The 26,355-nt window shown below is 34.6% G+C and overlaps 2 protein-coding genes across 2 annotated transcripts; one reads left to right on the top strand and one right to left on the bottom strand.

The window, feature by feature from the left end:
* Positions 1-1,711: 1,711 nt before the first annotated feature.
* LOC134252008 (protein phosphatase 1 regulatory subunit 7-like) lies at positions 1,712-8,068 on the bottom strand. The gene is made up of 10 exons (XM_062734419.1): positions 7,984-8,068; positions 6,325-6,491; positions 5,753-5,818; positions 5,514-5,644; positions 5,161-5,323; positions 4,873-4,989; positions 4,675-4,779; positions 3,286-3,372; positions 2,802-2,992; positions 1,712-1,899 (listed from the first exon to the last, which is right to left on the bottom strand). Exons 2-9 carry the CDS (start codon positions 6,487-6,489, stop codon positions 2,804-2,806), a joined length of 1,023 nt encoding a protein of 340 aa, XP_062590403.1. The 5' UTR covers positions 6,490-6,491; positions 7,984-8,068; the 3' UTR covers positions 1,712-1,899; positions 2,802-2,803.
* A 3,024-nt stretch (positions 8,069-11,092) lies between these two features.
* Positions 11,093-26,330, top strand: LOC134252046 (von Willebrand factor A domain-containing protein 7-like). Its single transcript, XM_062734467.1, has 21 exons — positions 11,093-11,477; positions 11,602-11,724; positions 12,440-12,613; positions 12,893-12,971; positions 13,149-13,240; positions 14,931-15,089; positions 15,481-15,720; positions 15,886-15,999; positions 16,089-16,337; positions 16,755-16,870; positions 22,967-23,114; positions 23,302-23,375; positions 23,514-23,667; positions 23,847-23,863; positions 24,015-24,176; positions 24,280-24,388; positions 24,668-24,863; positions 25,038-25,098; positions 25,243-25,463; positions 25,548-25,671; positions 26,008-26,330. The coding sequence occupies exons 1-21, from the start codon at positions 11,243-11,245 to the stop codon at positions 26,239-26,241; spliced, it is 3,081 nt and encodes a 1,026-aa protein (XP_062590451.1). The 5' UTR covers positions 11,093-11,242; the 3' UTR covers positions 26,242-26,330.
* Positions 26,331-26,355: the final 25 nt, after the last annotated feature.

Raw genomic sequence — 26,355 nt, 5'->3', positions numbered from 1 at the left:
TATATATATAATAGGGATGGCAATCAAATACAGAATTGCTAATCGATTAACCAAAGACGTTCAGAATGATTAACTGATCAATCGTATATAAATACCAGGTTTAAGAAAATTATGTTCAATGATATACTTCATTTTTTCTGACTAACCATGCAATTACAGATTTCCCTAACCGATTACCATTGGTCCCACTGAATAATCGGTTAACAGGTTACAAATTGCCACGCCTTATGTACATGTATATATTTCAAATCTCTTACTATAAATCATTTTCAATTATTAAAGGTTCTTAGACACAGATTTGAAGTAATATTTTCTCAAATTTTCTGTATAATTTCATGAATATGTTGCTATAGCATTTCATATGAAAACATAATAAAAATCTTATTTTATCTGGAAATTATTGAAACTTCAAATTTCTGGACGCATTTGACAGACACATCCTTGCACTTTCACAAATTTCAACTTTATCCTTATTTTGAAAAGTAGCAATTTTGTCGTGTATTAATGAAAAATAATAAAACTATAATCCCAAAATTTCAGAGTAGAAATGTATAAATCAAAATCCTCTCATCAGTATTGACAGTCCGTGCTCAGTGGTGTGTGCAGAGTTCAACAATTGAACACACCTGGTGAAATCGTAAACATTAACAATAACAGAGCTTGTACCCTGTTTACAAATACAGTTTACCGGTATGTTTCATGGGTGTATTCAATTTGTTAAACTCTGTACATAACTAAACAATACTCAGCATGGGCTGACTATAGTTAAGTGGGTTTTTCTTTCGAACGTTTCTACTAGTAATTTTCTGGATTACAGCGAGCGCACCGAGCATCGCGAAGTGATGCTCGTAACTGCGAGCTCTAACGACAACGCCTGGGCGAAGAGAAAATTCGGACTACTGCACATTCATTCCATAGAAATTTTTTCCGCAGTAATTTTGACCCACAATGCATCGCTTCGTACACAAACGCTAAAGCCATGTTCTCGCGAGAATAACGACAAAATGCCTTGATTTAACAGAAAAATAGTCAATAAAACGGTTCTTCATTTACAAATTCAGCGCTGTTCAGGCTTCGGTTTGATAATCCAACATGCATACGACGTCATATGACGTCAGAGTCTTAGACGCGCCGAATGTCACGTGCGGTTTGACGAGCCCGATCTAAATGAAAACTGCGCTCGCCCTAACAGTCGCGCCGTCAACAAATTACATTAATATTTTTCATTATTACACAACAAAATTGCTACTTTTCTTAATTATTAAGGAAATTAAGGTTTAAAATTGTGAAAGTGCAAGGATATGTTAAACAGATGCCTCCCGAAATTCGAAGTTTGAACAATTTCTAGATTAAATAAGTTTTGTATTTTAATTTCGTGTAAGATGCTATAGCAACATATAAGTCGTGATGTTCTACAGAAAATTTGAGAAAATATTAACTTCAAATCTGTGTCTAAGCACCTTTTAGACCTTTATAAAGATTTGATGGATTCAATCATCTAACTCTTCAACCTTGAAAGAAAATTTTGGATCATTTAAATATACATGGATACATTTAGTTTCATGTTCTTGGAAATGTTGAATACTGAGCACATTTAAACTGATATAAGATTTCCAAGAATCAATTCTCAATAATTGATTCCATTTTACTTAGATATGTGGTACTGCATTGTACTTTTGGAACTTATGTATCATTACATAACAACAGAGTAGGAACTTCTTAACATTTAATTATGAAGAACATAGATGGAATATAAGTAACAACTCAACTAGTTAAAAATAGATTAAAATATGCATGAGAATTATGCATTGTTGTGTGTACTGTTCTAGTCATGTGTACTCCCTAGTCTGTGATATGGCACGATGAAAATGGACGACACTCTACATCAAAGGAAAATATCTGTAAAGGAAATGAAAAACAGATATAAAGAATTTTTTTTAAATAGTTAAATTTATTAAGGTATTATTTTTGTACTTTGCAACCATTTCTTCATTGATCAGTAAATGGTTATTTGATTTCTATTATATGTCATTTAAAGAGTCATTCATTGATGATTACATCAAAAATTTGTAAAATTCAGAATTCAATATTTAAATCCAAAAAAAAAATTGGTTTGTACAGTAAATTACAAACACATCAGATGACTGGCAATAAAATATTAACATCCCTATGATATTTCTGTAACAAACATGCTATACACTGCATGAACTACTTCTTGCATACCTACCATTAACATTTTTGTCTATAACTACATACCTACCATTAACACAGTGTTGTGTCTATCTGTTTAATATGAGGTAGGGCTAGCTTGATTTATGTCTATAACTATACATACCTACCATTAACACAGTGTTGCATCTATCTGTTTAATATGAGGTAGGGCTAGCTTGATTTATGTCTATAACTACATACCTACCATTAACACAGAGTTGCGTCTATCTGTTTGATTTGAGGTAGGGCTAGCTTGATTGATGTCTATAACTATATACCTACCATTAACACAGTGTTGCGTGAATCTGTTCCATATGAGGTAGAGCTAGCTTGATTTATGTCTATAACTACATACCTACCATTAACACAGTGTTGCGTCTATCTGTTTGATTTGAGGTAGGGCTAGCTTGATTGATGTCTATAACTACATACCTACCATTAACACAGTGTTGCGTCTATCTGTTTGATTTGAGGTAGGGCTAGCTTGATTGATGTCTATAACTATATACCTACCATTAACACAGTGTTGTGTCTATCTGTTTGATTTGAGGTAGGGCTAGCTTGATTTATGTCTATAACTACATACCTACCATTAACACAGTGTTGCGTCTATCTGTTTGATTTGAGGTAGGGCTAGCTTGATTTTCCGTCTATAATTGGGATCGGGTCTCTTCTCCCCGTCATAGTAAAGGGGGTTCCTCTCTAGGTAAACTGTGGCCAATTTTTTCATCGATTCCAGTTCTTTTAAGTCATTCCAATCAGACACTTTATTATCATTGAACTGAAAAAATTAAATTTCACACCCTTAACATGCTTAACTTTAAAATGAAGCAAAATTGTCCCATTTAAGTACACTTTACTAAGATATAAGCATGCATGATTTACTGTATATACTACAAAAGATAAACTGCCCACTGGACAATTATGACAATTTAATGGAATTCAGCATGAAGATGACAAATTTTACATGCATAATTGCACATGCTTGTCTTAGAAGATGAAGTTGGTTTCTACAGGTATAAAATGATTGAAAATTACATCTGAACTGGAAAAGAATGCTAGAAGTTTCTTTACCCAAAACTCTTCCATTTCAGTCAAGTGGCTCACATTCTCAATCCTTGGTATGAAATTAGATGCCAGATCCAATGTTGTGAGTTTCACCTGAAAATATTCAATAAAATTGTATTTTTATTTCTAAAAACATCAGAGTGAAACTTTATAAAAATTTTCAAGGAATATTGAATTCATATAATTACAGGTTATTTCTAAAAAATGATATCAGAGTTGAGACTCGACGTCCTTAATTTTACTGCATAGTAAAAGTGAACAGATGTGTAACTACTGGTACCTTCAAAGACTGTAGCTCGTTTGTTTCAGCTATCCCTCCACATTTATTAGAAAGAAGTTATTCACAAATGTTATTTATGAAATGCTTTCTTTTTTATTGAAATCTCATTTCATAAAAACCGTTTTCCATCCAGCATTCAATCCGCGTGCCATTATATCTGTCAAAACAGGATACGAAATGCGCTTTATAAACTCCAAACCGGAACGGTAACAAGTCGACCTCCGAGATACGGAAAAAAAATTAATGCGTATATTTTTTAAATTATTTCATTTCACTTCTTTTTTATTTCATAATCATTCATCATTAATTTTCATTTCATTTTCAATCCAAAATTTAATTGGTATTGCGCATTTAACATAATGATGTTACATACATGTATGCATCCATATTACGGCTGATGCAATGGTCGTGCATGTCGTTAATTTGAAATGCATTTTTACCACAATTTTAAGTTCAATTGAATTCATTGTGTATATTGTTCATTGTTATTAAGTTTTTTTTTTTTACAAAATGTTTAAGTTTTGTTAGATTTCAATACAAATAAACGGTCGTACATTTACGCAAAATTGAGAAGATTAACCAATGATAATTACCCAATCTGAAATTAAACAATTAATGCATTAGAGATGCCGAGCGGGGCCTTTCCTCTACAAACACATTTTTACTGAGCAGTGTGTAATCAAAACATGGGTGTGAAATGTGTGAATTTCTGACGACGTCGAGTTACATGGAGTCGTCTGTGCGTGACGAGCGACCAGCTGACAAACAATTAGGTTAAGTAGAGCAGAAAATTGCACTGATGTCGACATATACCAGGTAAATTTTGCTCTTGGGACTGTGAAATACGTCGAGATAAGCAGGGTAGTCGACATTACCGAGGTCGACATATCAAATTTATATAGTAAATAATGCCGGGACCACAGACGGACGTCGACATATCCCAGGTTGTCGACATATCCGATGTCGAGATACCGAAGTTTACCTGTATGTCAAATGAAGCAAAAAGTTACATGTATATTTCATTTTAAACCAATGAAATTGTCAACTTTATAGTTAGTTTTCCAACTACCATTTTGCAAATATCTTCAAAAAATATCACCAGATCATGAACTCACATTGGCCTCTAAACCTTCAACCTTTTCGATTCCATTGTGACTTGCATAGAATTCTTCCAAGTTCACAAGCTTGTCTAGGCCTTCTATTCTTCGTATCCTGTTACTCTATCAAAAGAAAGCAAATAAAGATCATAATTTAGTATTTATAACTTAAAAATATTCACTGACTATAATAGCCTGACATAAAATAGAACATACCTGAATGCTTAGACAGCGTAGATTGACTAATGTGTCGAGTCCCTGAATTCTTGTGATTTTGTTCTTTCCTACGTAGAGGTGGGTTAGATTTGTCAGAGTGGATATACCCTCTAATGTCTAAAATATAGAAGTACATATATTTTCATGAAATAGTTTATTTTATAAATGTTTCATTTCCTAGAGATTTTCAAGCAAACATCATATTATGGAAAATTTAAGTCTATCATTTAAATGGCAATAAAAAAAATAATGTGAAAAACCACACAGAGTCTATTTAATGCTACACACCCTGATTTTGTTGGACCCAAGCTCTAACATTTCCAGCTGCACCAGGTGACCTACATTCTCTATTTTGTGGATTTTGTTGTGTATGAGGAAGAGCTTTTTAAGTTTTGTCAGTGTGGCCAAACCTTCAATTTTTGGAATTCTGTTAAATGACAAGTCCAGTGATCTGAAAAATAATGATACCTCCCAGTTAGAGCCATCTGTACATATAGTATTATACAATTTTTTTGTGATACTCTGTTAGTGAGCAAAAACTACAACCTTAATTCCAACATGACAAATCAATTTATGCAAGCTTTGCATTAACTAACAATAATTGACATAACAGATTTAGCAGTTAGAGTAAAACAACTTACTCTAAATTGACTAATGCCTCCAGGTGTTCAATCTTTGTGATCTGGTTGTCGTAGAGGTCAAGGTCAGTCAAGGCAACAACCTCATTTAATCCTTCTATTTTCTTGATCAGGTTTTGACGTAAACAGAGACTCTGTAAATCAAGATCATGATGGACCATGGTTTAATATTTCTTCTGTAGCCAAAGTTAAGACACTGTTTATAAATTTGTGCTTTTAATATGGTTCTAGAAGTGCCTTACCTCACATTGTGACAGTCCATGTAAATTGCTTATCTTAGCAATTCTGCTTTGGTTTAAATCAATAACCTGCAAATAAAATAATAAAATAACTTCAATAGGTAGAAAATCTTCAAAAAATGTAATTACAAGTATAATTCAGAACCTATTTAAATAATAAAAAGTCTATACAATCTAACATTCACCATCTCGCTGTTTTAGATTTTTAACCAATGCAATACCCCGAGTTGACCTTTTAGATTTATCTAATGATTTTTACATCAAACATGGTGATTGTTCTTTTCAAATTCCTCATTAGCATTGGAACACACAAAGCTGATCTTAATTCATGCACACAGGATACAATTTGGTTCAGAATAAAAATCAGTTATAGTTTCAGTAAAGGGGATGTTTCTGTAAAGGGGATGCTACCTATATGATTAAAGAAATATATGAAATACTTGTTGTAATAGTCTGCTTTTTTATTTACAAAACTATGACATCTGATTATCAGTAAAATCACATTAGAAGCAGTAACCGATTCCAACCAATGATTGATTATGAAAATTTACCAATATCCCACCACCACTACATACCACAGCAGCTCTGTCTTCTATGACCAGTTCCTTGGTCTCCCCCTTGTCAGGCTCTGGTTCGTCCTCCTCCCCACTAGACAGGAAGTGAGGTGGGGTCCGATGAACTGACTCGCTTAGCTTGGCCACTTTTGGATCCTCTGGAGATTTGGCTCTTTCTTCTGACATGTCTTAAGATGGAAGAAACTGTGTGAAATTTTTCTTACACCACTATACATCAGGTTGGGCACACACCCCCAAATGGTCATTTAACCCCCATTTGGTGGTCAATCGCCCATATCGGCGTCTTTATTACCTACCAAATGGGAGAGAAAAATCGTTTTGTTCAGTTCTCTGGAATGATGTGAAATGGCGCATAATTTCAACTCACGGGGAATAAAATATTGATATTTTTCTAGACTTTGAACGAAAAAAATCAGAATTTCAAAGCGGACTTTTTTGTGCAGTGTCGTTCAAATATTTAACAAAATCGTAACCTATGTAAACAAGTGTAACGTTTCTGTGTTTTAACTTAAAAAGAAAAATTCCCTCCATCTCGCGAGTAGTTGTATCTATCAATCGTGTTTATCACTTCATATTTCTGTCATCCGGGCAACCGATCAATTATCTTAACCAATTAAAAATGACGATCTTTTCCAAACTTGGGTCAAATGACTTATTTAACTACAGAGGCCCATTTATATATTTAGTGTTAATTTTCAAAAAGTAAAATAAGAGGAAGGGTAAGAATTCACTTTTATTTCGTTTATTTCGTATGCGATGGCTTTATTTTTTTACAAAAATACGATATGCAGTGAATTCATGATAAAATAATCGCTCGAAAACTATAATCTTGGAATAAAAACAAGAATAATTGCAAATGTCACTTTGTAAATCTTTTATTCAAAAATATTTAATAAATATAGTAGATACATCATAGATATGCATACTAAACCACAAAGGGTCACACAGAAATCGTAACTTCATCCTAAAAGAGAATAAAGAATAAATGTTACATTCAAATGTAGAAAAAATGAATATTATAGCAATAAGTGCCCACCATACGAATAAGATACGAGGAGCTCGTGTCTAACGGGATTTTATAGAGATTTAAATAGACTGACGCAGATTATAAGATCATTTGAAAAGTTACTTCTCTAGACTAAGACCTCTTGTTTAAATATATTTTTTACCGAACAATACACAACAAAATAATTTTTCTTATTGTTTGAGCAAATAGTTCGGCGGTCACGAACAACTGTGGCTTTCATTTTTACGAAGTTCCAAAGAAATTCCACATGGAAAATTGACTAAACTGTATTAAATGTGCGAAGAATATGTTAATTAAAATTCCCCAATACCTAAGTAAATGCGCTTTTGCTTTATTTAAATAAAAATTGGATTTGAATAAAAAAGACCACCATTTGGTAGGTAAAAAGACGACGATATGGGCGATTGACCACCAAACGGGGGTTAAATGACCATTTGGGGTGTGTGCCCAACCTGATACATGGCTCCACTTCTAAGTGATATTTTCATACCAATAATTTAATACAATGCTCTCTATCAATATAAATGTTTTTCTTATAAAAGTATGATCACCAATATTATTAAATTGAAAAGTGTTTATGTTAAACTATATGTCATTCGGCTCTGTATGGTTTCAATGAAATAAGCACTTACCGGTTGTAACTTTGTTTCTCCTTTCTCAAATATTTTCTGATAATATTTTTTAGGATGTCGATCCCGAGCAAAATAATTAAAACTACGACATACCGAAAGGTTATACATTTCCAGACTAAAGAGTCAATAGATTTTATCCAAAAGGAAATTGTAACATGTAACATTAAATATCACTCATCAATGTCCCAAATTTCACCTAAATGTATATGGTGTTCATGACAGTCAAGAAGTCTAAATATTTCTTTTCACTGATTAAAAAAAAAATCAACTTGATAAGATCATTTTGCATGGAATTTTCTTTATCAACAAAGGTATGAGAAATATTAATAATGTCAAGAATTTGTGATGTGAAATACAAGTATGAACCTCCCCATAGTCTTCTCAACGTACTAGGCACATAGCATCGGGGGGAGGGGGGGTCGCCCACCGCCCCCAACTTTTTTTCTTTAAACATTACTTTTTACCATAGAAAATGTTAATTGAAAGACTTGTTGGCCTGCAAATTTTTGTTGCAGTGCAGAAAATCAAGGTAAAGCCAGGGAAATGTATAATAATACAAGAGGCCCACGGGCCTTATAGGTCACCTGAGTATCATGCAACAACTTTCCAGTGATTGTATTTGGTTCGTGTTTTAATCCAAAAGCCATGAAATTCACAAATTTGGAAAGAGGCACCATTGCTTAACAAAGGGCAGATTTCAAAGCATTAATTTATTTTTAGTTAAAGTACCCCCCTGGTACCTCTGACCCAGCGTCCCTGAAATTATCTATTTTGAAAGAGGCCCCTTTCTTCATTACAAGGCCAGCATTTTTTTTTTATGTTTAGGTTTAGTTATGAACATGAGAATAAAAATGTTCTGAATGAGAAGAAAATAATTTTTTTTTTTGTTAAATCAATTATTATTATTTGTACATTCTTTTTTTTATACCATTCTGATAGGCTTTTTACCACTGGACACATAATGCTTACAAATATGAAAGTAGAACATTGCTTATTTCATCATCTGCCAGTTTGGGCCAGTTATATAAATTTTGTGATGTTGGTCAATATGTATGTAAAAAAATCAATTCTTTAAATGTCTTTCAATATATCTTCATTTTTTGATATGTGTTAGGTGAATGTGTAGGCATTGTTCTAAAATTTACTTGATGCCTAAAATTATATAATTCCTATCATAAAACAGACAGTGAGTATTAGGGAGTAGGGTGAACATTTTTTCAATTAAGTGTAAAATAATTTAACTGGCTGATGCAAATGATACTTCATGCCTGTATATATTTGTATATTTTTGCCTTTTAATAGTTGAATTTTTTCTTTATTTCTTCAGGTTATTGTTTATTTCTTCCTCAAATGGACTCAAATTCTCCCATAGTTTTATTCATTACATATGATGCATAAGCAATTAACCCTTTTCTGAAGAATGATGCTTAGACTGTAAGCTATAACAGAGATCTAAACAATGTCTCTGACAATATGCAATAGCTACCACTGGCAGTTTAAAACCTGGGGGAGGAAAATAATTTACAGAGAAATACTTTTGAAACTAACACATAATTATCTCACCGGCATGTCATTGTGCAACAAAGTCTCAGCATTTTATTTGTCCTTTGAACGGGTGAAACGTTTTGAATGGCACTGGAATCGATGAATTTTACACTTAACCAAGCTATCTTCTTAGATAGATCTAGCATTATTTACCCGCCGTTTCATCTTAAAACCGGAAGTGCGACTTTGTAGATTTGAAATCTCGATCCCGACTCAAATTTGAGTCATCGGATAGAAAAAATTGTTTTATTTTTTCTGAAAATTCTAAACCTTGAGCGGAGGGTTTATAAAACTGAAAATAAAATAAATCCTGGCCTTAAGTATGTAATTAGATCATTAGCATATTAACCAGGAGCAAAGGATAAGATGTTCAAAGAATTCATGCATTTCACTATATAATCATTAGAGCCCCACCCTAAAACAAGAACCCTTGACCCTGGGGCCATAAAATTCACAATTTTTGTAGAGGCAATCTTGCTCATCATAACTATGTACTTAGTTAGTTTATTTAATACCCAGGAGCAGAGAAGAAGATTTTCAAAGAAATAATGTATTTTCACTATATAATCAATAGAGCCTCGCCCTAACACCAGAACCCTTGACCCTGGGGCCATAAAATTCACAATTTTGGTAGAGGCACTCTTGCTCATCATAACTATGTACTTAGTTGGTTTATTTAATACCCAGGAGCAGAGAAGAAGATTTTCAAAGAAATAATGCATTTTCACTACCTACTTATTTAGCCCCGCCCTAACACTAGAACCCCTGACCCCAGGGCCATGAATTTCACAATTTTGGTAGAGGACTCATTGCTGATTACAATCATGCAAACAGATTGACTGCTTGATGTCCAGGAGTAAAGAAGAAGATTTTTAAAGATTGCATTAATTTTAGTGGTTTTGGCCCCACCCCTCAGGCCCCAGGGGGGCAGGGATCATGAAATTCACAATTTTTGTTCCCCTTCACCCATACATGCTTTGTGCCAAATATGGTTAAAATTGGTTCAGTGGTTTCAGAGAAGAAGCTGAAAATGTTCAAATGTTAACACACGACGCACGACGCACGACGGACGACGGACGACGCACGACGACGGACGAAAACAGATAGCAATAGGTCACCTGAGTTTACTCAGGTGACCTAAAAAAGGCTTCCAAAAAAGGTTGGAACCTAAAAACAAATACTTAAAATATGCAACCAGAAATTTAGCTATTATTTTTATTGTTTTAGTTGTTGCAAGTCATGCTTAAATAAAAATGTTTAAAACGGAGAAGTGCATTTAACATGTCATATGAATGCCCCTGTTTACATTTTATTGATTTTGTTTTTCAGAGTTTATTACATGTTTTTAAAATATTCACCACTATGGATGACTTTTAAAACAAATGAAAAAGGTATTCTAAACGGGCAAAAAAGTTTGATTTTTTCTGTACTCACAAAAATGTCCCATGTTAATTTAAGACAGTGTTTCTTATCTTTATATAACAGTTAAACAAATACCACAGATTTTGATATTTGATAAAGGAACATTGATTTATCAGTTTTTTAACTGTACACGAACTTCGGATTTCCCTTATCTCAAAAACTCTGCATAAACACAACAAAGTCGCCGGGACAAAAATCGAACATTAGCAAAATGCCAAAAGGGACAGTACTTCCTTGATATATTTTTTCCGTGAAAATGGTGACTTAATCGAAATCATAAAAGTCAGTAAAAATGGACTGTCTAATATTGGTACTAAGTCTGTTTACAGTCTTTAATAGTGTCCACTCTGTGTTTGGATTTCTTCCTTCGTTTGAGAGTACGAGAGGAAGGCCTGATTTTACTCATGCCAGAATAACAGAGGACGGGATCTACAAAGCTGTCGCTGATGTCATCATAGAAAAAGTTAAACCCGGAACCTACCATACCAACAGTCACACGGACAAAGTGAAAGAATATTTCAAGTCGGGTAACACTTATTCGAACTACAAGTAGCCTTATTTATGGAATATATATATATAATATAAATATTTTTTTTCATTTTTTGTTTAAATTAACATATATACGTATATTTCTAAAAATCATTCTTGCAGATAATTTGGGATTTTTACACTTTGAGAAAGTTGTTGAATATATTGTGGACAGAGTAAATTTGGCACAAAGGCAGTATGGTACAGATGCTTCTAGAACTATGAACTGTGAACAGATTTTATCAGGTAAAATGAAAACAAATTAGGATACTTTATTCTGAACATTATAAACATTGTAAAATGGAAATAACAATATCTGATAGATATTTTCTCTCTCTCTCTCTTAAATAAAAATACGAATGGCGCAAAACACTAATAATACTCGTCAAAACACCTTTTTAACGTGGTACCGCCATTCCAGTGCACTTCAACTATTGCAATTTTTAAAAATATTAATGTGTGATTCGGTATAATACAGTGTATATATTCAAATAAAGATTTAGGACACAACGTATTTACATATAACAATTTAAACACATCTATAGCAGATTTGGGGAGTAAAATGTTTTTCTTCCATATTTAATTAAATCCTTAAATATTAACCAAAAGTTTTTAATCCTTTTCATTCGATTGCCTGAAAGTAAAAAGATACCAAAATACAGTGTACCCTCGATTTATTGCCCAAGGCAGAACGCTATATCAGTGCACTATCAAATCCGTAGAACTTATGAAGTGTTAGTCAGCAAAGGAAATCCTCTGGAATATGACAAAAATAAGTGCCATAAAAGTATAACATGAAGCATTCCAAAGCCCAAAGTTATTAATATAAAATAGATTATACACAAATACAATTTTTATAAAACAGCAATGAATACCACCTACGTAATACATATTAGTATATCATTTATTATCTATACACCCAACAGCACGTGGGCAATTATATTTCAATTCACCATTTAAGGAAATCTCTTGCTCCAATCCCTGAAGTTCAGGATCATTCAGACCTCACAAGCCCCGTCCACTGACTGGGGCCCAGTACGGGGTCTGCTGGGGGAGTATTTGTTCACCATTCAGGAGTTCTACAGTAACACTAACTGGGTGGAAATGTTCGGCAACGTCAGCTGTAGAGAGCTAGGTAGGAGACGGTGTTACTCGAATAGTACAGTAAAACTCATTTAGTACGAACACGAATATAGCCAAGTTTTAGTGGATCCCCAAATATATAAATTTTATTAATCATTTAAACAGGTATAACGAATAAAAGATATAACAAAGTAATATCACAAGCCCCATTGACTTCATTATGACCGAGTTTTACTGTATATATATTTGCCATCGATGATGCGAAGAGTTTCAATTTAGTAGGTGCGTAATATAAATAGAATGAATATTGAATGATTATGTTTTTGTTTAGGCACAAAAGATCAATTACCTTTAAAAATCTCCACAGAAAAAGAAGCTACTTGTTTCAGCTGCAATTATTCCAAAGATGCGTATGTTTGTTAAGCTTTTCATTGTCCTTTTGGTTTTCTTCACCTTTTTAAAAAAAAAATATTTTCTTTTTGAATTTCAGCGGTACACTTGTAGTCAATAATTCCTCAAAAGACTATATGTCATAAAAAGATATACTGTACATGTAAATACATAAATTTATTTAACTTCTTTTACAGTCTCCTTGCCAGTTCTTGTGCTAGAAACCTTGTGCAAAACAGACAGCTTACAAGTGGCTATACATCAGACCAAAACATCGTCAAACCATTCCGTATGTAAAATTTGATAAAAACACACACACACACGTTATATTTCATCATTCAGGGTTTATCATTCCTTTAATTCATTTCTATAAAAACCGGTTGCATAAGTGATAATAAGGAATTTTCAATAGAAATCTAACTTTTAATTCAAATGCAAATGCCTTAGCATACCTTGCAGTGAAAAATTAAAAAACTTTATCCATCCCAAGGAGAGAAAGGAAGAAAAATCCGTTAAATCTCTCTTTTTTAAAGGATAGGGTCTTATTTAATCTAGGTAGGGCAAACTATATATTTTCGAAAGCCTAATTTTCTGTTTCCATGTCAGCTAAAAAATATCCAAGCTCTCTCTCTCTCTCTCTCTCTCTCTCTAAATAATGAAATTTTATGAATTCTTTCCAATTAATTACTCTTAAAAGATTTATAAAAATAGGGATCGTAATCAAATATGGTACTAACTAAAAGTTAGAGTTCTGTCTTGACATCGCAAAGAAGAAAGCTATCAATATTATGAAAATGGGGGAAAAAATTTACTACAATTAATTCACAACTTCATTTTAAATTTACGCAGATCTTTAAAATATATAATATCAAATTTTCGGTTTCAATTAATAATTGTATATATTCAGTCTGAATTATCCATGCTTCCTGGACAAGTTGAGTGTTAAGTTTCTCTCAGACACTGGATATGGTGATTCAAATCCCCGAAGTCTAACTGTATATACTCACTGAAAAAAAAAATTAACCACAAAGTATCATGTTCACAAGCAAAATTATAGATATTTTTATAGTTATAAGTAAAACAATAAATAAACATTTTCTTTTATCACATTAGAACTTTGGGCTATTCATTCATTATACAGACAGTATTTCAGAATTCAGAAGAAATCCAGGCTACAGAAATCAAATTTGTACATTATATCAGGAATCGTTAGCATACTAGTATATAGGTCCCTGTTTATATGTAGTAGGAAACGACCACAGTTTTCATAGATTTTTTTTCCCAATAAGTCTAATATTATTTAATCTCACATTTTCTATTTTCTCTTGTGGTTTTACGATACAAAAGTGTGCATGAATTTAAAGGTACTTAGAAACTGTTCAAAAGTTGCGTCGGGTTGACGACTAAAGCCGCAGGATTACAGAACACAATATTCAGATAGGAAATTTTCGCTTTCTAATAGTGTATGTTGCATAAAAATATTTCGATTACAGGATCTCTTTCCTTTGACATACATGATGTTTTGTTAATCTTCAAAATGTAAGCTTTCCTGTGATAGGTCAATGTCGTTAATTCCTTAAAATTACATTGCCATGCATAAAAGGGGAAACCCCGAATCCAGTTTTAGCACAACTTCGACCCGGTTAATTTTTAATACAAACTTTTCAGAATGACATAACACACACATCATACGAAAGTTCAAACAATGAAGAAAAATTCATTATATTTAATTTCTAGATAAATATGAATAATGATGCAAAAAATACGTTTATAAACACCAATAAATTCCGTGTAAATGGCACAATTACATAGCTAAGTCGGGTTACCTGAACCCCCTAATACCTTGCAGTGAAAAATTCATCCATCCCAAGGAGAGTTATCTCTCTTATCATAGGGTCAACGAACCTTAAAGCTCTCTCTCTCTCTCTCTCTCTCTCTCTTCGTAAGAGTGATTATAATTTACAATTTGCTTTTAACAGAGAACTTTCCTGCCGACACTGGTAAGTGTAGTCCACCCTTACGTAAAGATATCCCAGCGACAATCAAGTCTGATCCCGGATTATCTCCCCATTATCATCTGCATCAAACCGCGGGGCAGGCGGCAGTTCAGGCGACATATGATGTTATGGTCGGAAAAGGTGTAAAAATGCTCAAAAGAATCGAATGTACACTTAAAAATATTGCGGGTCATAATTAACCGTCTTTTACATTGTAAACACTGTGAACAGAAACAAATCTTGCGTGATACATATGAGATTTGTTTAAAGAAGCAACAGCATATTTCAAGGACACATATTGTTAATAAGTTGTCTTTTTCTTGGCATCGAAATAACAAAAAGATATGAAAATCAAGTCTTTCCTATGTTACTGTTCAAAGCAAAGGGCCGTTATAATTGAAAAAAAAATCCGAGAAGTCTCCACAAAAGCATCCAATCCACGACACTGGGAAAGCAAAATGCATATGAAATCAATGCGTTGGTGTTGTTTTTTTTATTAAATATCATATTTTGAAATCTTGGTGTATTTTAGATACAGGTTTGCTGTCCATAATCGGTTTAGATAAAACCCTGAGTCTGCTAGGGATGGATTATAAAAATCCATGTTACAGCTGTTTGTCTCCCTCGCTTTCTGTCGTGTTCGTGATAGACGACACGGGATCCATGAGTCAGGAAATACTGGAGACAAGTACGCGTAGCATCTCCATCGTCAACCAGGCGCAAACCTCTACTGCGCCATTCAATTATATCTTGTCAACCTTCAATGATCCAGGTTTGTTATGTACTATACAATTAGACACAAAAATCATAAAAGTATCAAGTCAAAAAGCAATTGAGATCGAACAGTATTGTGGGAGTTTTACAGTTTAACACGCATAGAGTGTATCCGCTTAATCCAAAACACCTGATTTTACATGTATTGTATATGTTATAACAGAAACAAGCCTTTTCGTAACGACCAGCGGGGAGGAAATGAAGAAACAGTTGCAGTCGCTGAGGGCTAACGGTGGCGGAGATTGTCCAGAGATGGCGCTACACGGAATGATTAATGGTAAGAAACCTTTAAATACCTAAGCTAATATAGTTCTGTTATAAAGAGCCCATGAAACTGTTAACTGTTGAACAATTTATATTTCGCAGCCATGAAAATCGCTCAGCCCGGATCGTGTGTTTTCTTTTTTACGGACGCTGATGCCAAGGACCCTGAACTTCTGCCTGACGTCATACAGCTGATAAACACCCGAGGTCTCCGTCTGCTACAGTTTCTGAGAGGGAACTGTTCCTCTCCTGCTTCTAGTGGCGGATCACACCACCTGACCAGAAGATCTGCTTTCAATAATCACGATGTTCAGTGTATACCCAATGAGAAAACTAGTAATCGCCATGCAGGTAAAAGAAAGCGTAAAATCATAAAATTATTCTAGAATTCAATCTTGCATTGAAAGTGGATGAGATAGAATTATATGCTAATTAAAATGTAATCTGATGTGCAAATTACATTTTCCTGTGTGCAGTTCAATGGTTGCTCCTGTTTTGCCATTGTTGCAAAAACTAGTGGTTCAATCGAAGCTTATAAATAAAAGACCCAAATGTATGCTTCAAGCCTTTTTTGCAGATTTTGGTACATATCAGTATAAAATGCATGAATGAAATAATACATGCACTACAATATTTGTATTTTATGATCTATTGTTTTTGGAGATTTTAAATGTGCAATTCTAACACTAGTGATAATTCTCGTTCGATTTGATTCAAAGATACGTTCAATTTTCAGTACTAATCTTTATCAAATTTTATCTACCAAAGGAAGAAGAAAACGAAATTCCCGTAGTGTTTTTGAAAAGATTGCTCTTGACACTTTTGCACATACGATACATACTTCACATTCCACCATAGGGGATACCTTTGGACAAATAATCCAGGTATGACTGAACACTTCAGTGACATTAAGTCTAAACTGTCTGTGTAGATTCAAGAGAAAAAATAAAAGTCTATATTTTATCCAAAAACAATATAGTCACAAAAAGTGTTATATGTTTACTGTAGAAGAAACAACTTATTTATTTTATTACTTTTAATACTAACCTAAGACTGTTGTTCCATGAGATACATAGTTACCTTATCGACGACAGTCCTTCAACAAAGACAATTCTGGACTGCTTTTGCTGCGTTGTGCCAGGTCATGTACAGCACCCTTAATTTTGCCTCCATGTTGCGCCTCCATGTGTTTCTTGGATGTCCTCTCTTTCTCTTGCTTTGCGTATGGTTCTGAGCAATGGCTTCCTTAGGGTCCCTGTGTGTCCAGTTCATCCCAGCTAGCTTCCTTCGTCTGATTTGCTAGTATTATGGTCCCTGTCCTTCTCTCTTGCATATCTCTTCATTTGGGATCCTTTCAGGCTATCAACTGTTGAAAGATGCGCGTAAAAGAGGTGTTGTAGAAGGCCTGGATCTTCTGCAGAGTTGATTTGGTCCTTCTTAATGCTTCTATTCCTTACAGAAAGACGGATTTAAAATTGGAGGATCCATAGTTTCTTTGGTTTGTTTATTTATTGTTTCACGTCTCTTTCTCAATTAAAAATGGTAATTTCCATTACAGATATATCCAGGAGAGCGGATTACAAATTTGGATATTTTTCTTGAAAAATACGTTAATGGTAACCTAACAACCAAGTTATATGATAAACGTGGTTTGTTTTCTTTCGTTTCTCTTATTGATATACCTTCATCACCTGCATACACTCTCAGTTGATTCGATACGCGAGAGCATGCTCTACGTATGAACAATTTCTAAAAACGAAGTAAATCATTGACAAGCAAGTTGATGAAACAAGAATATCAGCAGTCTCGTTTAAAGTCATCATTTCGTAAATTCAATGGTCGATACAATGACCTTGTCAGCAAATACAATTTATCATTGAGTTAAATGCTGATAATTTGTTTGTCCATTATTTATACACTGAATTGACGAGGGATTTTTCCGTTATTTCACTATCATTACAATGAGCACACGGCGGGTCTCATCCTCCTCCATGGATTAGATGTTTCTTGTTTGCAGCTCCTATTTTGTATTGTTTTATGGACTTTGATATTGAATACTGTTTGTTATCTCAATATCCTTCTTTCTCAAGAAGTTTTCACTTATATGGAGACTCCAAATTTGCGCTGCAATTTAGCACTGCCCAACAATGGCAGTAAAGAACCATTTATGCAGTTTGCAACACTTGACCTCGATCTCATCCTAAAGAAATGTTATCATGTCCAGCAGTAGGATTGCAATGTAAGGATAACTTCTACTTAAGAGCAAATGCTTTAACGTCTTTTCTGCAGCAATGAAAAAACAGCCTTGTCAATTCTTGACTTGATGTCATGGTTTTTGCCACGCTTTATGTCCACCACATTCACCAGGTAAACAGAACAACCAATTCTCTTATAGGCTCACCACCCAACTGCATGTGCTTGGTAATTGGAGAGTGGAGTTAATCTTTATCGATTTAGCTTTCTTCAATGTTTATCTTGTGTCCAATTCGGCCTTTCCTGCTTATGATGTTACAAGGCGAGTTGTTTTATCCTGCATCTGAATGGTTATGTGAAAAGAGAGCTAGGTCACTGGCAAAAACGAGATCGACTAGTTGCGTCATGAATGCCCATTGTTCCTAAATGATATAGTCCTTATGATCCAGTCAATATCCAAGAGAAAGAGGAACAGCAAAAATCCTTATCGAACGCTTGCCTTAATCTCAAAACTTTCGAACATCTGTCCTGCATATCATGCCTTGTTAGGTGTTTCTAATCAGAGAAACGGGCTTTTCAGGTACCCCTAAGTGCCCCAGTATCTTCCACAATGTATCTCGGTCCACACTGTGGAACGCTTTCTCGTAGTCGACGAAGGTGTAATAGAGGGAGGACTTCCATTCCAATGATTGTTCAGTAATGATGTACAGACTGGCTAACTGGTCAGTACATGATGTCGCGTCTAAAACAAGCCTTCTGGCCACGAAGCTTTGACTCTAATGTCCTTTTCATTCAACTTTTTGAAATGTTTTATGTTGTGTACTTTTGTCAGACAATGCCAGGAACACGATTCCCCGGCAATTCTTCAAATCTCCTTTTTGGCAGCTTAATAATAAAGCGATTTTATATTCCTCTGGAATATTCTTTTCCTCCCAAATCTTTCTCAAAAGATTATTCATGATGTAAACAGCTATCTACGCGTCCGCTTCGATGGCTTCTACTGGTATCTTGTCAGACCTTGTCACTTTTTTTTTCCTTTTCCGCGGATTTCTGTTTAATGTAATTAAATGCCTTACATTTATATATTACTTTCCGCGGAAAAATTGTGTAGTAAAATAATACCACGTACTTATACAGTATATTAATTCATTAAATGATGTAATTAGTCTTCTCGAGTATTCTTCAGTTCCCTAGGCCTTAAACGAGCTCACTTTTGATTTCAGTATCACTTTTTCACGATTAATTTCTTTGGTAAAAGTGAAACTGAGGTCAAAAAGTTAGCGCATCTAAGTGTTATGGCCCCTAAGCGTGATCTCTGTCTTTGTTGCATTTCGTAGTTAATTGGAAGGTGTGTTATCAGCTGGTTGTATGTCCGAGGGTGTTTTGGTGTTGGCATATTAACGGTAAATAGCTATTCAAATTGGTTTAACTTTTAACCGTCACAGTAGCTCAGTCAGTAAAGCGCTCGCTCTGTGTTCGTGAGTTCAAATCTCGGCCACGATTGACCTCAGTCAATATAAAATTGGTAGCAACTGTTTCTTCGGCACATTTGAGTGAAAGTTGCCGATCCTTCGGACGAGACCTAATAAATCAAGGCCCCGTTTCACGGTAGACGTTGGCACGATAAAGATTCCTCACAGCTCAATGGCTGTTAGCGCCGAGTAAAGGTAAAAATTTGAAGCCCTTCTTCGGTATATGCATAGTGACGTCTCTATATGAGTGAAATATTCTCAAATGGGACGTTAAACGATAAACATTCGATTAAAAATATTTAACCAATCTCTTCAATTGTTCTTCTTTTGTTTGTGAGGGTTCTCGTTCTAGTTCTTCAATAACAGATGTTACTGCCTGATGAAAAACTTTTTTGTGGCCATGTTCAGCTTGTGGATGAGATCCCGTTTATCTTTCCTGATGCCTTTCTTAACTTCGTTTTCTGTTGCTGTTGAGTCCTCTTGAGCTTTTGTATTTGCTGCTCTTGTTCAGCTTTTGTTCAGAACCGCTTTCTTTTCCTCCTTAACATTCAGTTTCCTCATAGCATCAACACAGGTCTACCGGTACCCTTTATGTTGATCCTTTTTTTTTCTACTAAAGACTTCTTCACACGTGACTCGCCCTATTTCTTTGATGTGCTGACACTGGGTCTCGATGTTGGTATTGTTTTTCTAACTGATCTTATTGCAGCTAGAATCTGTTGAACAGGCTAAATTAAGTGTTATGCTGTCTTCCTTTCCTATAAATGTTTTGACACCCACGCTGTACCTTGTCCTCATGTTTGTAGTATTGTTAATCTTCTTGTGGCGTACATCGGTCATGGTAGCCAAGTGGTGAACGTTCGCTTCGTGATCGGGAGGCCCGGGTTCGATTTTCGTTTGCAGCGCCGCGTCAAACCTAACACGCAAACATATGTTGTGACTGTTCCTTCGCCAAGCGCTCGGCATGAGACGTGAAATCATGGATCTTTCGGATATGAAATTAAAAACGTAAGTCCTGTGTCACGGTAGGTGCCTGTACGATAAAGGACCCTCACTCCTCAATGGCCCTGAGTGCCGAGTATAGCTCTAAATATGAAGCCCTTCGCATGCATACGGTAACGCCTCTATATGAGAGAAAAATTCTCCAATGGACGTTAAACAATATACAATACAATATTGAGGCGTAGTCTTACTGCCGTCATCAGCAGTATGGTGGTCTTATGAAATTTCTGCTCTCCTAACCACGTTGACATCTTTCATACTCTGTAAAATTTCTTGCTGACGTAAATAATTTAATTTTGTTTATATTCTTGCCTCTCATTGGTTGCTTTCCAAAAAGGAAGCAAAATATTTTGTATAATCTGGTTTGGTATGTTGTCATTAATCATCTTATCCATGCAGTAATCCATGGAAATTTCAAGATTTAATAACTGTATCTTTAACTTCAAACACTTACTCGATCTTATCTCATGTAAACACACATCATGGCTGCTGGATCTATGTATCAGTTATTACTTCCCTTCGCTTCACATCACTTCCGTTACTTCCGTTACTACGGTAAATTTGAACTCGTAAAAAGCAACACAATTTCACATCCAAAGTTGTTAAATTATTTTAAAATTAAATTATATAATTGATAAAATCTGGTTCACATCCAAAGTTTAAATTATTTTAAAATTAAATTATGGAACAGGGAATATGGCGCTGAATCCATTTATACTCGATAATTTGGCCAAGAATTAGAGTCATTCCTTAAATATACCTGTAATTAATCTGATTTTCTGAAACAGGGAATATGACGTGAATCAATTTATGAGGGAAGATGTTTCTTCTATTAGAAGTTAACGAAGGAAGCATTGATCTGCAAATCTCTCGTCGTTTTCGTTCATGTAGCCCAGTTCTTGTGTGTACATGCCTTCATTGTAGTTAGTGGTAATGTCAGCTTCAATCGTTGCATTGTCTGTTTTGTTGTTTAAAGTCCCTCTCGAGAATTTTCATTCATATGGAGACGCCACCACATGCCAGTGGAGAGCTGCAAATTTTGTCCTATACTCGGCATTTAGGGCCATTGTCTGAGCAGTGAGGGATCATTTTCATGCCAACACCTGCTACGACACGGGACCTCGGTTTATATGGTCTCATCCTAAGGACCGTCTCCATGTCTCACAATGGGATTAAACCTCGCGACGCAAGGATCAACTCCTTTCTTCGCGATTCTAGGGCAGACACTCTATCTACGCAGTAGACTCTTGGCATTGAAGTCACCCATAAGTATTGTCAGATCTTTTTTTTATCCTTCATCCATGACTGCCTTTAGCTACGGGCAAAGGCGTCTTTCTTTCCGTCAATAGCGCCATAACTCTGAATGGTGTTCATTTGATTTTGCTTTTTTTGGAGTTTAACTTAGCTGTTAAAATTGTTAGGTTTCCATCCGAAAAGAGTGTATTGTGTCTGCAGGGATTGCATCAGGCCTAATACCCTCGGTGTGGGAGGCGTTGTGTCCTGAATGCATAATACAATGTTTCTTCGGAGATAAACCTCAGCTATCCTGTCTTTAGCAATCTCACTCTTAGAAGACAAATATTGTAGTGTTTACTTTTGTATGTCCTTCCTGTGTCATATATTCCAAGTTACAAGTCTGCAGCTTCCCTTTGACTTTTATTGCACATTATCATAGATTTCCTTGAAGGAGACAGAAACTTGCACAGGCTATGTGATTTTGGTTTGTTTTTGATACGTCTCTAACTTGACTTTTTATATAGGTAGAGTTGTAAGCCGTGTACAGACCTCTTAATAACCTCTTGGAAAGGTGGTTTGATTTTGGAGTTCTCTTCCTAGACTGCTTTGCATCCTTGGGTATTGAGCAGAGTCCGCCCATTCGGTTTTATATTAATGATTTTCTTCACTGATCTTTTCGATAAGTGGGCAGTACGTATGGACTGAAGGTTTGGAAGTTTAGAATCTAAGTTTTCCTTCTCCTGGATGATCTGTCCTCTCGAACTCAAGTCCCATCTACCCAGAGCACTAGCTTTCGGGCGCCATGTCCCCTTCTCCTGTCAGTAGTGGCAGTTCCATTTGGTTTAATGCAAGGCACATGACCAGGCTAGGAGCACTGCTTGTCAGAGATTGATGGAGGAATACACAATGAGGAACGTTTGATAGACGAATAGAGTTTATACACCTATTGCCATTGCTTGGACAATCTTTGGAGCCTTATTCATTTTATTAGCAATCATAATTGAACGAGAAAAAAAACTATTTATGTATTATTATACATGTACAAATTGTATATTAATTTTCGATATATGTTTCCAGCAAAATATGCACATACAGACACTAGGCGTGAACTCGTTTGATATGGTCGGAGATGCCCAGTCCTTTCCCGTGGATCCTTGTCTGTCTCTGTTCACAGTCAAGCTAGAGGGATATGGATGTTCTAATGTCGCTCTGGTTCGCCCGGACGGTGAGGGATTTAATATATATTTTTTTATTATGTTTAAAAATATAAATTACATAACAATAACAATAATTAAAAAAAGGAAAATTAAAAGCAAAGGTTGGCAATACGATTTCATTGTTACCAATAAATTTGAAGAAACATCATAAAAGCAACTTTCTTATCAAACTCCCGATGTCTTTGTTATTTCTAGGTTCAAACCAAGCCTTCGCGGGAAAATCATCCAAAGACATTATAGACGGGAAAACAACTATTCTTTCCGTTCATGTGAGGATAGTTTTTTTTTCAGAAAAAAATCCGGGGGGGGGGGGGGATTGAGATTTCATCGGTGGATAAATTTCTAATGTATATACATGTATAACTAAACAAACGTAATCGGTGTTAAATGATTCAGTTTCTTTTTAGAGTCCTTCAAGTGGTATGTGGCAAATAAAGAACTTGGATAAAAAACACTGTCACGTCACAATCTCGGGAAGTGGATCCATTGACTTTACATACAAGATAATGGAAGACATACGAGGCCTAAAGTATCCAATCAGTGGAACTAGTCCTGTTGCAGGTTTTTATTTTCAGATTATGAGAAAATATCTAATTTCCCAATGATAGAAATCTAGATACTAGTACATGTAATGTATAATTATGGATTATATGTATCAGTCCAAAACAGTCAAAGTAGGCGTTATGTGAACGAAATCTCCAATAAACTTAGAAATTTTCTTTAATTAATTGAATTTCCAGCACATTTCAGTGAACTTGTAGTTTAATGCAAAACAATAGTTTGTAAACATACAAGATAATGGAAGACATACGAGGCCTACAGGTTGTTATTTTCAGAAACTTGTACACTTTTTTTTATTTCAGTGAACTTGTAGTTTAATGCAAAATGTACACATTTTTTTTATTTAGAGTGTATCTGTAAAAGGAATACCTACAAATTTCACAATGCGTACCAACATCACAGAAATTTACCTAAAGAAATCTGATGGTCAATTGATTTCGTCACTTCTTGTGACAGATTCATCCGGTGGTACCACAAGATCCGTTTTCACCGAAGTCACTTTGTTAGAGGTACTCTAGTGATCCATGTGTTTAGAAAATTATTAAATGAAATATCATTGTGAAATTCCTATTTTTCAATTTGCATTATGCACATGTTATTTTTATATTGAAGCCATTTTACATAGGAATCAAAGGAATGATTGGCTCGGAAACAATGACTCGAGAAGATCAACATATTGTAACACCCATGAGGGGAACAATCGAATTTGTTCCTTCCTCAGGTAAATATTAAAATGATTGTAAAATATCCCTTTTCAATAAATGCATTTGGCAGATTTTCTTTCATTGCTTGTATTTATGAGAAAACTATTCATAAATTATAAATCATTTAACAGGTAGCAGTTAGAAAATATAAAATGTCTGTAAACAATTTAACAGATTCTAATTTAGAATTCTTACTTCATGCTAAAAAATCTCCGTACAAGACAGATTTCTATATTTTATGTGTGCAGAAAATCTTATGATTACCAAATCAATATAAACTAAAATTGTTTTTGCAGACCAGCTTCTGTACAATCAAAAAATCACAGTGAGTGTTAGAGTAACAAACGCGGGTATATCTCAGCAGACGTTCGAATTGTCAGCAACAGACACCGAGGGGTTTCTTACTGACGCAACCAAACAAGTGACCTTAAGCGGAAACCAGACGAAGACAGTTGATTTTCATCTAATAGCAATCCCAAATGCAACACACACGTTGGTCTTGTTATTTTAATTTCCAAATTGGATAACAATTAACTTTCATAAGTTAGAATACTAGTAATACATGAACAAATTATTTTGATTTGTAATGGCAAATATGAAAGATTTATATCAATGAAGGCAGAAGAAAGATATTACCATGCTAACTGTTATTTTATTTTTCCAAAGTAAGCTCACTGTGACTTTGGGTATCGAAGGAGCAATTTCTAAAATAGAAAAGTATTTAATGGTGAGATAAACTACAATTTATAAGTATATATTATCTGTATGAATTTTCTACCAACATTTCCTATGAATTGGTTTTTAATATCTTTTTGTCCTTTTATTCGAGGTGTTTTTACTTGGACATTTTCCATGTTTTCTTTTTGTTCAGGTTGCTGCTGTAAACCCACCTGAAATTCGAGTGACAAATCGCTCAGAAAATTGTGAAAAGGAGAATATGAACACATACAACTGTTCTCATCAAAACTGGGAGGCAGACATCAGTGTTTTCTTTTCTGCTAACATGACTGGTCTGTACTCGGTGTCCTCTGAAGTAACATTTACATACCAACAGGACAGCCGAGACAAAAATAAATATCTAGCTACCGTCAAGTAAGGTTTTGTAGCAAGCTTTCACTGAAAAATAAACATGCTTTTGTTTGTGTCTTTGCATACATCATGTATTTTTTTAATCAGGGGTAATTGTTGTACATATCAGACCTCAGTTACCGCCGTGGATTCAGCAGGGAATAGAAAAACCGTGCCAATAAATTTCTCAGGAGAGACCAAATTTACCATAGGGATAAACGGACGCAGTAAGGTAAGTGTTAGGTCAGAAATTTAGACACCCCCCCACCCCCAATTCAAGTTATATCCATTGTATCTTATTTCATGATGGCCATTTGTAATTCAATTATTATTCCGTACTAACTGGCAAGTAGCATTGTAACTCTCATTTGTATTGTTTAAAAAGACATTTGAGCTTTAAAACTGTTTGATATCTCCATATATACTTCATCAATGAAAAGTTCATTTTTTATAAAAGAAAGATAACTGTATTTTTCATACCGCTTTTGGTAGAAAAAAATGAAATGATTAAGTGACCAATATCAATAGACTTTGGGTGCTAAGTGATAATGTTTTTTTTTTTTTGTAGCGAACCAATAAAAGAAAACTTCAGTCAAAATCCAGTTCATTTACTCCATGGATAGCAATAGGTTCTGGGATAGCTGCGGCTGTGGCTCTCGGTGCTGCTGTACTTGCAGTCAAAAAATACAAGTCATTGCAAAACAAAGTTGATTCAGATTTTCCAGATATCATTTCGGATCAAATGCAAAATTCTAATTCTAATTCTGACAAAAACAGAAGAAAAATTTTCACATCGTTTTAACCATAATGATATGTCAGAATTTTTTGTCGTGGATGTTAAAATAAATTATTTTATCTGATTAGATAATCATATAAGATAATCTTACTGAATAAAAGTTTATTTAATATATTTTTT

This window comes from Saccostrea cucullata, unplaced genomic scaffold (assembly GCF_032062105.1).
Source record: "Saccostrea cucullata isolate Sc308-1 unplaced genomic scaffold, CSIRO_AGI_Scuc_v1 ctg6, whole genome shotgun sequence".
Lineage (NCBI taxonomy): Eukaryota > Metazoa > Mollusca > Bivalvia > Ostreida > Ostreidae > Saccostrea > Saccostrea cuccullata.
The sequence above is the reverse complement of the archived record's forward strand: the minus strand, read 5'-3'. Positions and strand labels throughout refer to the sequence as shown.

Bases quoted from the DNA above. Each gene is read 5' to 3' on its own strand.
- LOC134252008 (XM_062734419.1), bottom strand. From the start codon at position 6,489: ATGTCAGAAGAAAGAGCCAAATCTCCAGAGGATCCAAAAGTGGCCAAG. The intron at 4,780-4,872 runs GTATGTTCTATT...TTCTTTTGATAG, and splicing joins TACGCTGTCTAAGCATTCAG to AGTAACAGGATACGAAGAAT. The intron at 2,993-3,285 runs GTAAAGAAACTT...TAATTTTTTCAG, and splicing joins CTGAAATGGAAGAGTTTTGG to TTCAATGATAATAAAGTGTC.
- LOC134252046 (XM_062734467.1), top strand. From the start codon at position 11,243: ATGGACTGTCTAATATTGGTACTAAGTCTGTTTACAGTCTTTAATAGT. The intron at 16,871-22,966 runs GTATGACTGAAC...ATATGTTTCCAG, and splicing joins CCTTTGGACAAATAATCCAG to CAAAATATGCACATACAGAC. The intron at 25,672-26,007 runs GTAAGTGTTAGG...TTTTTTTTGTAG, and splicing joins GGATAAACGGACGCAGTAAG to CGAACCAATAAAAGAAAACT.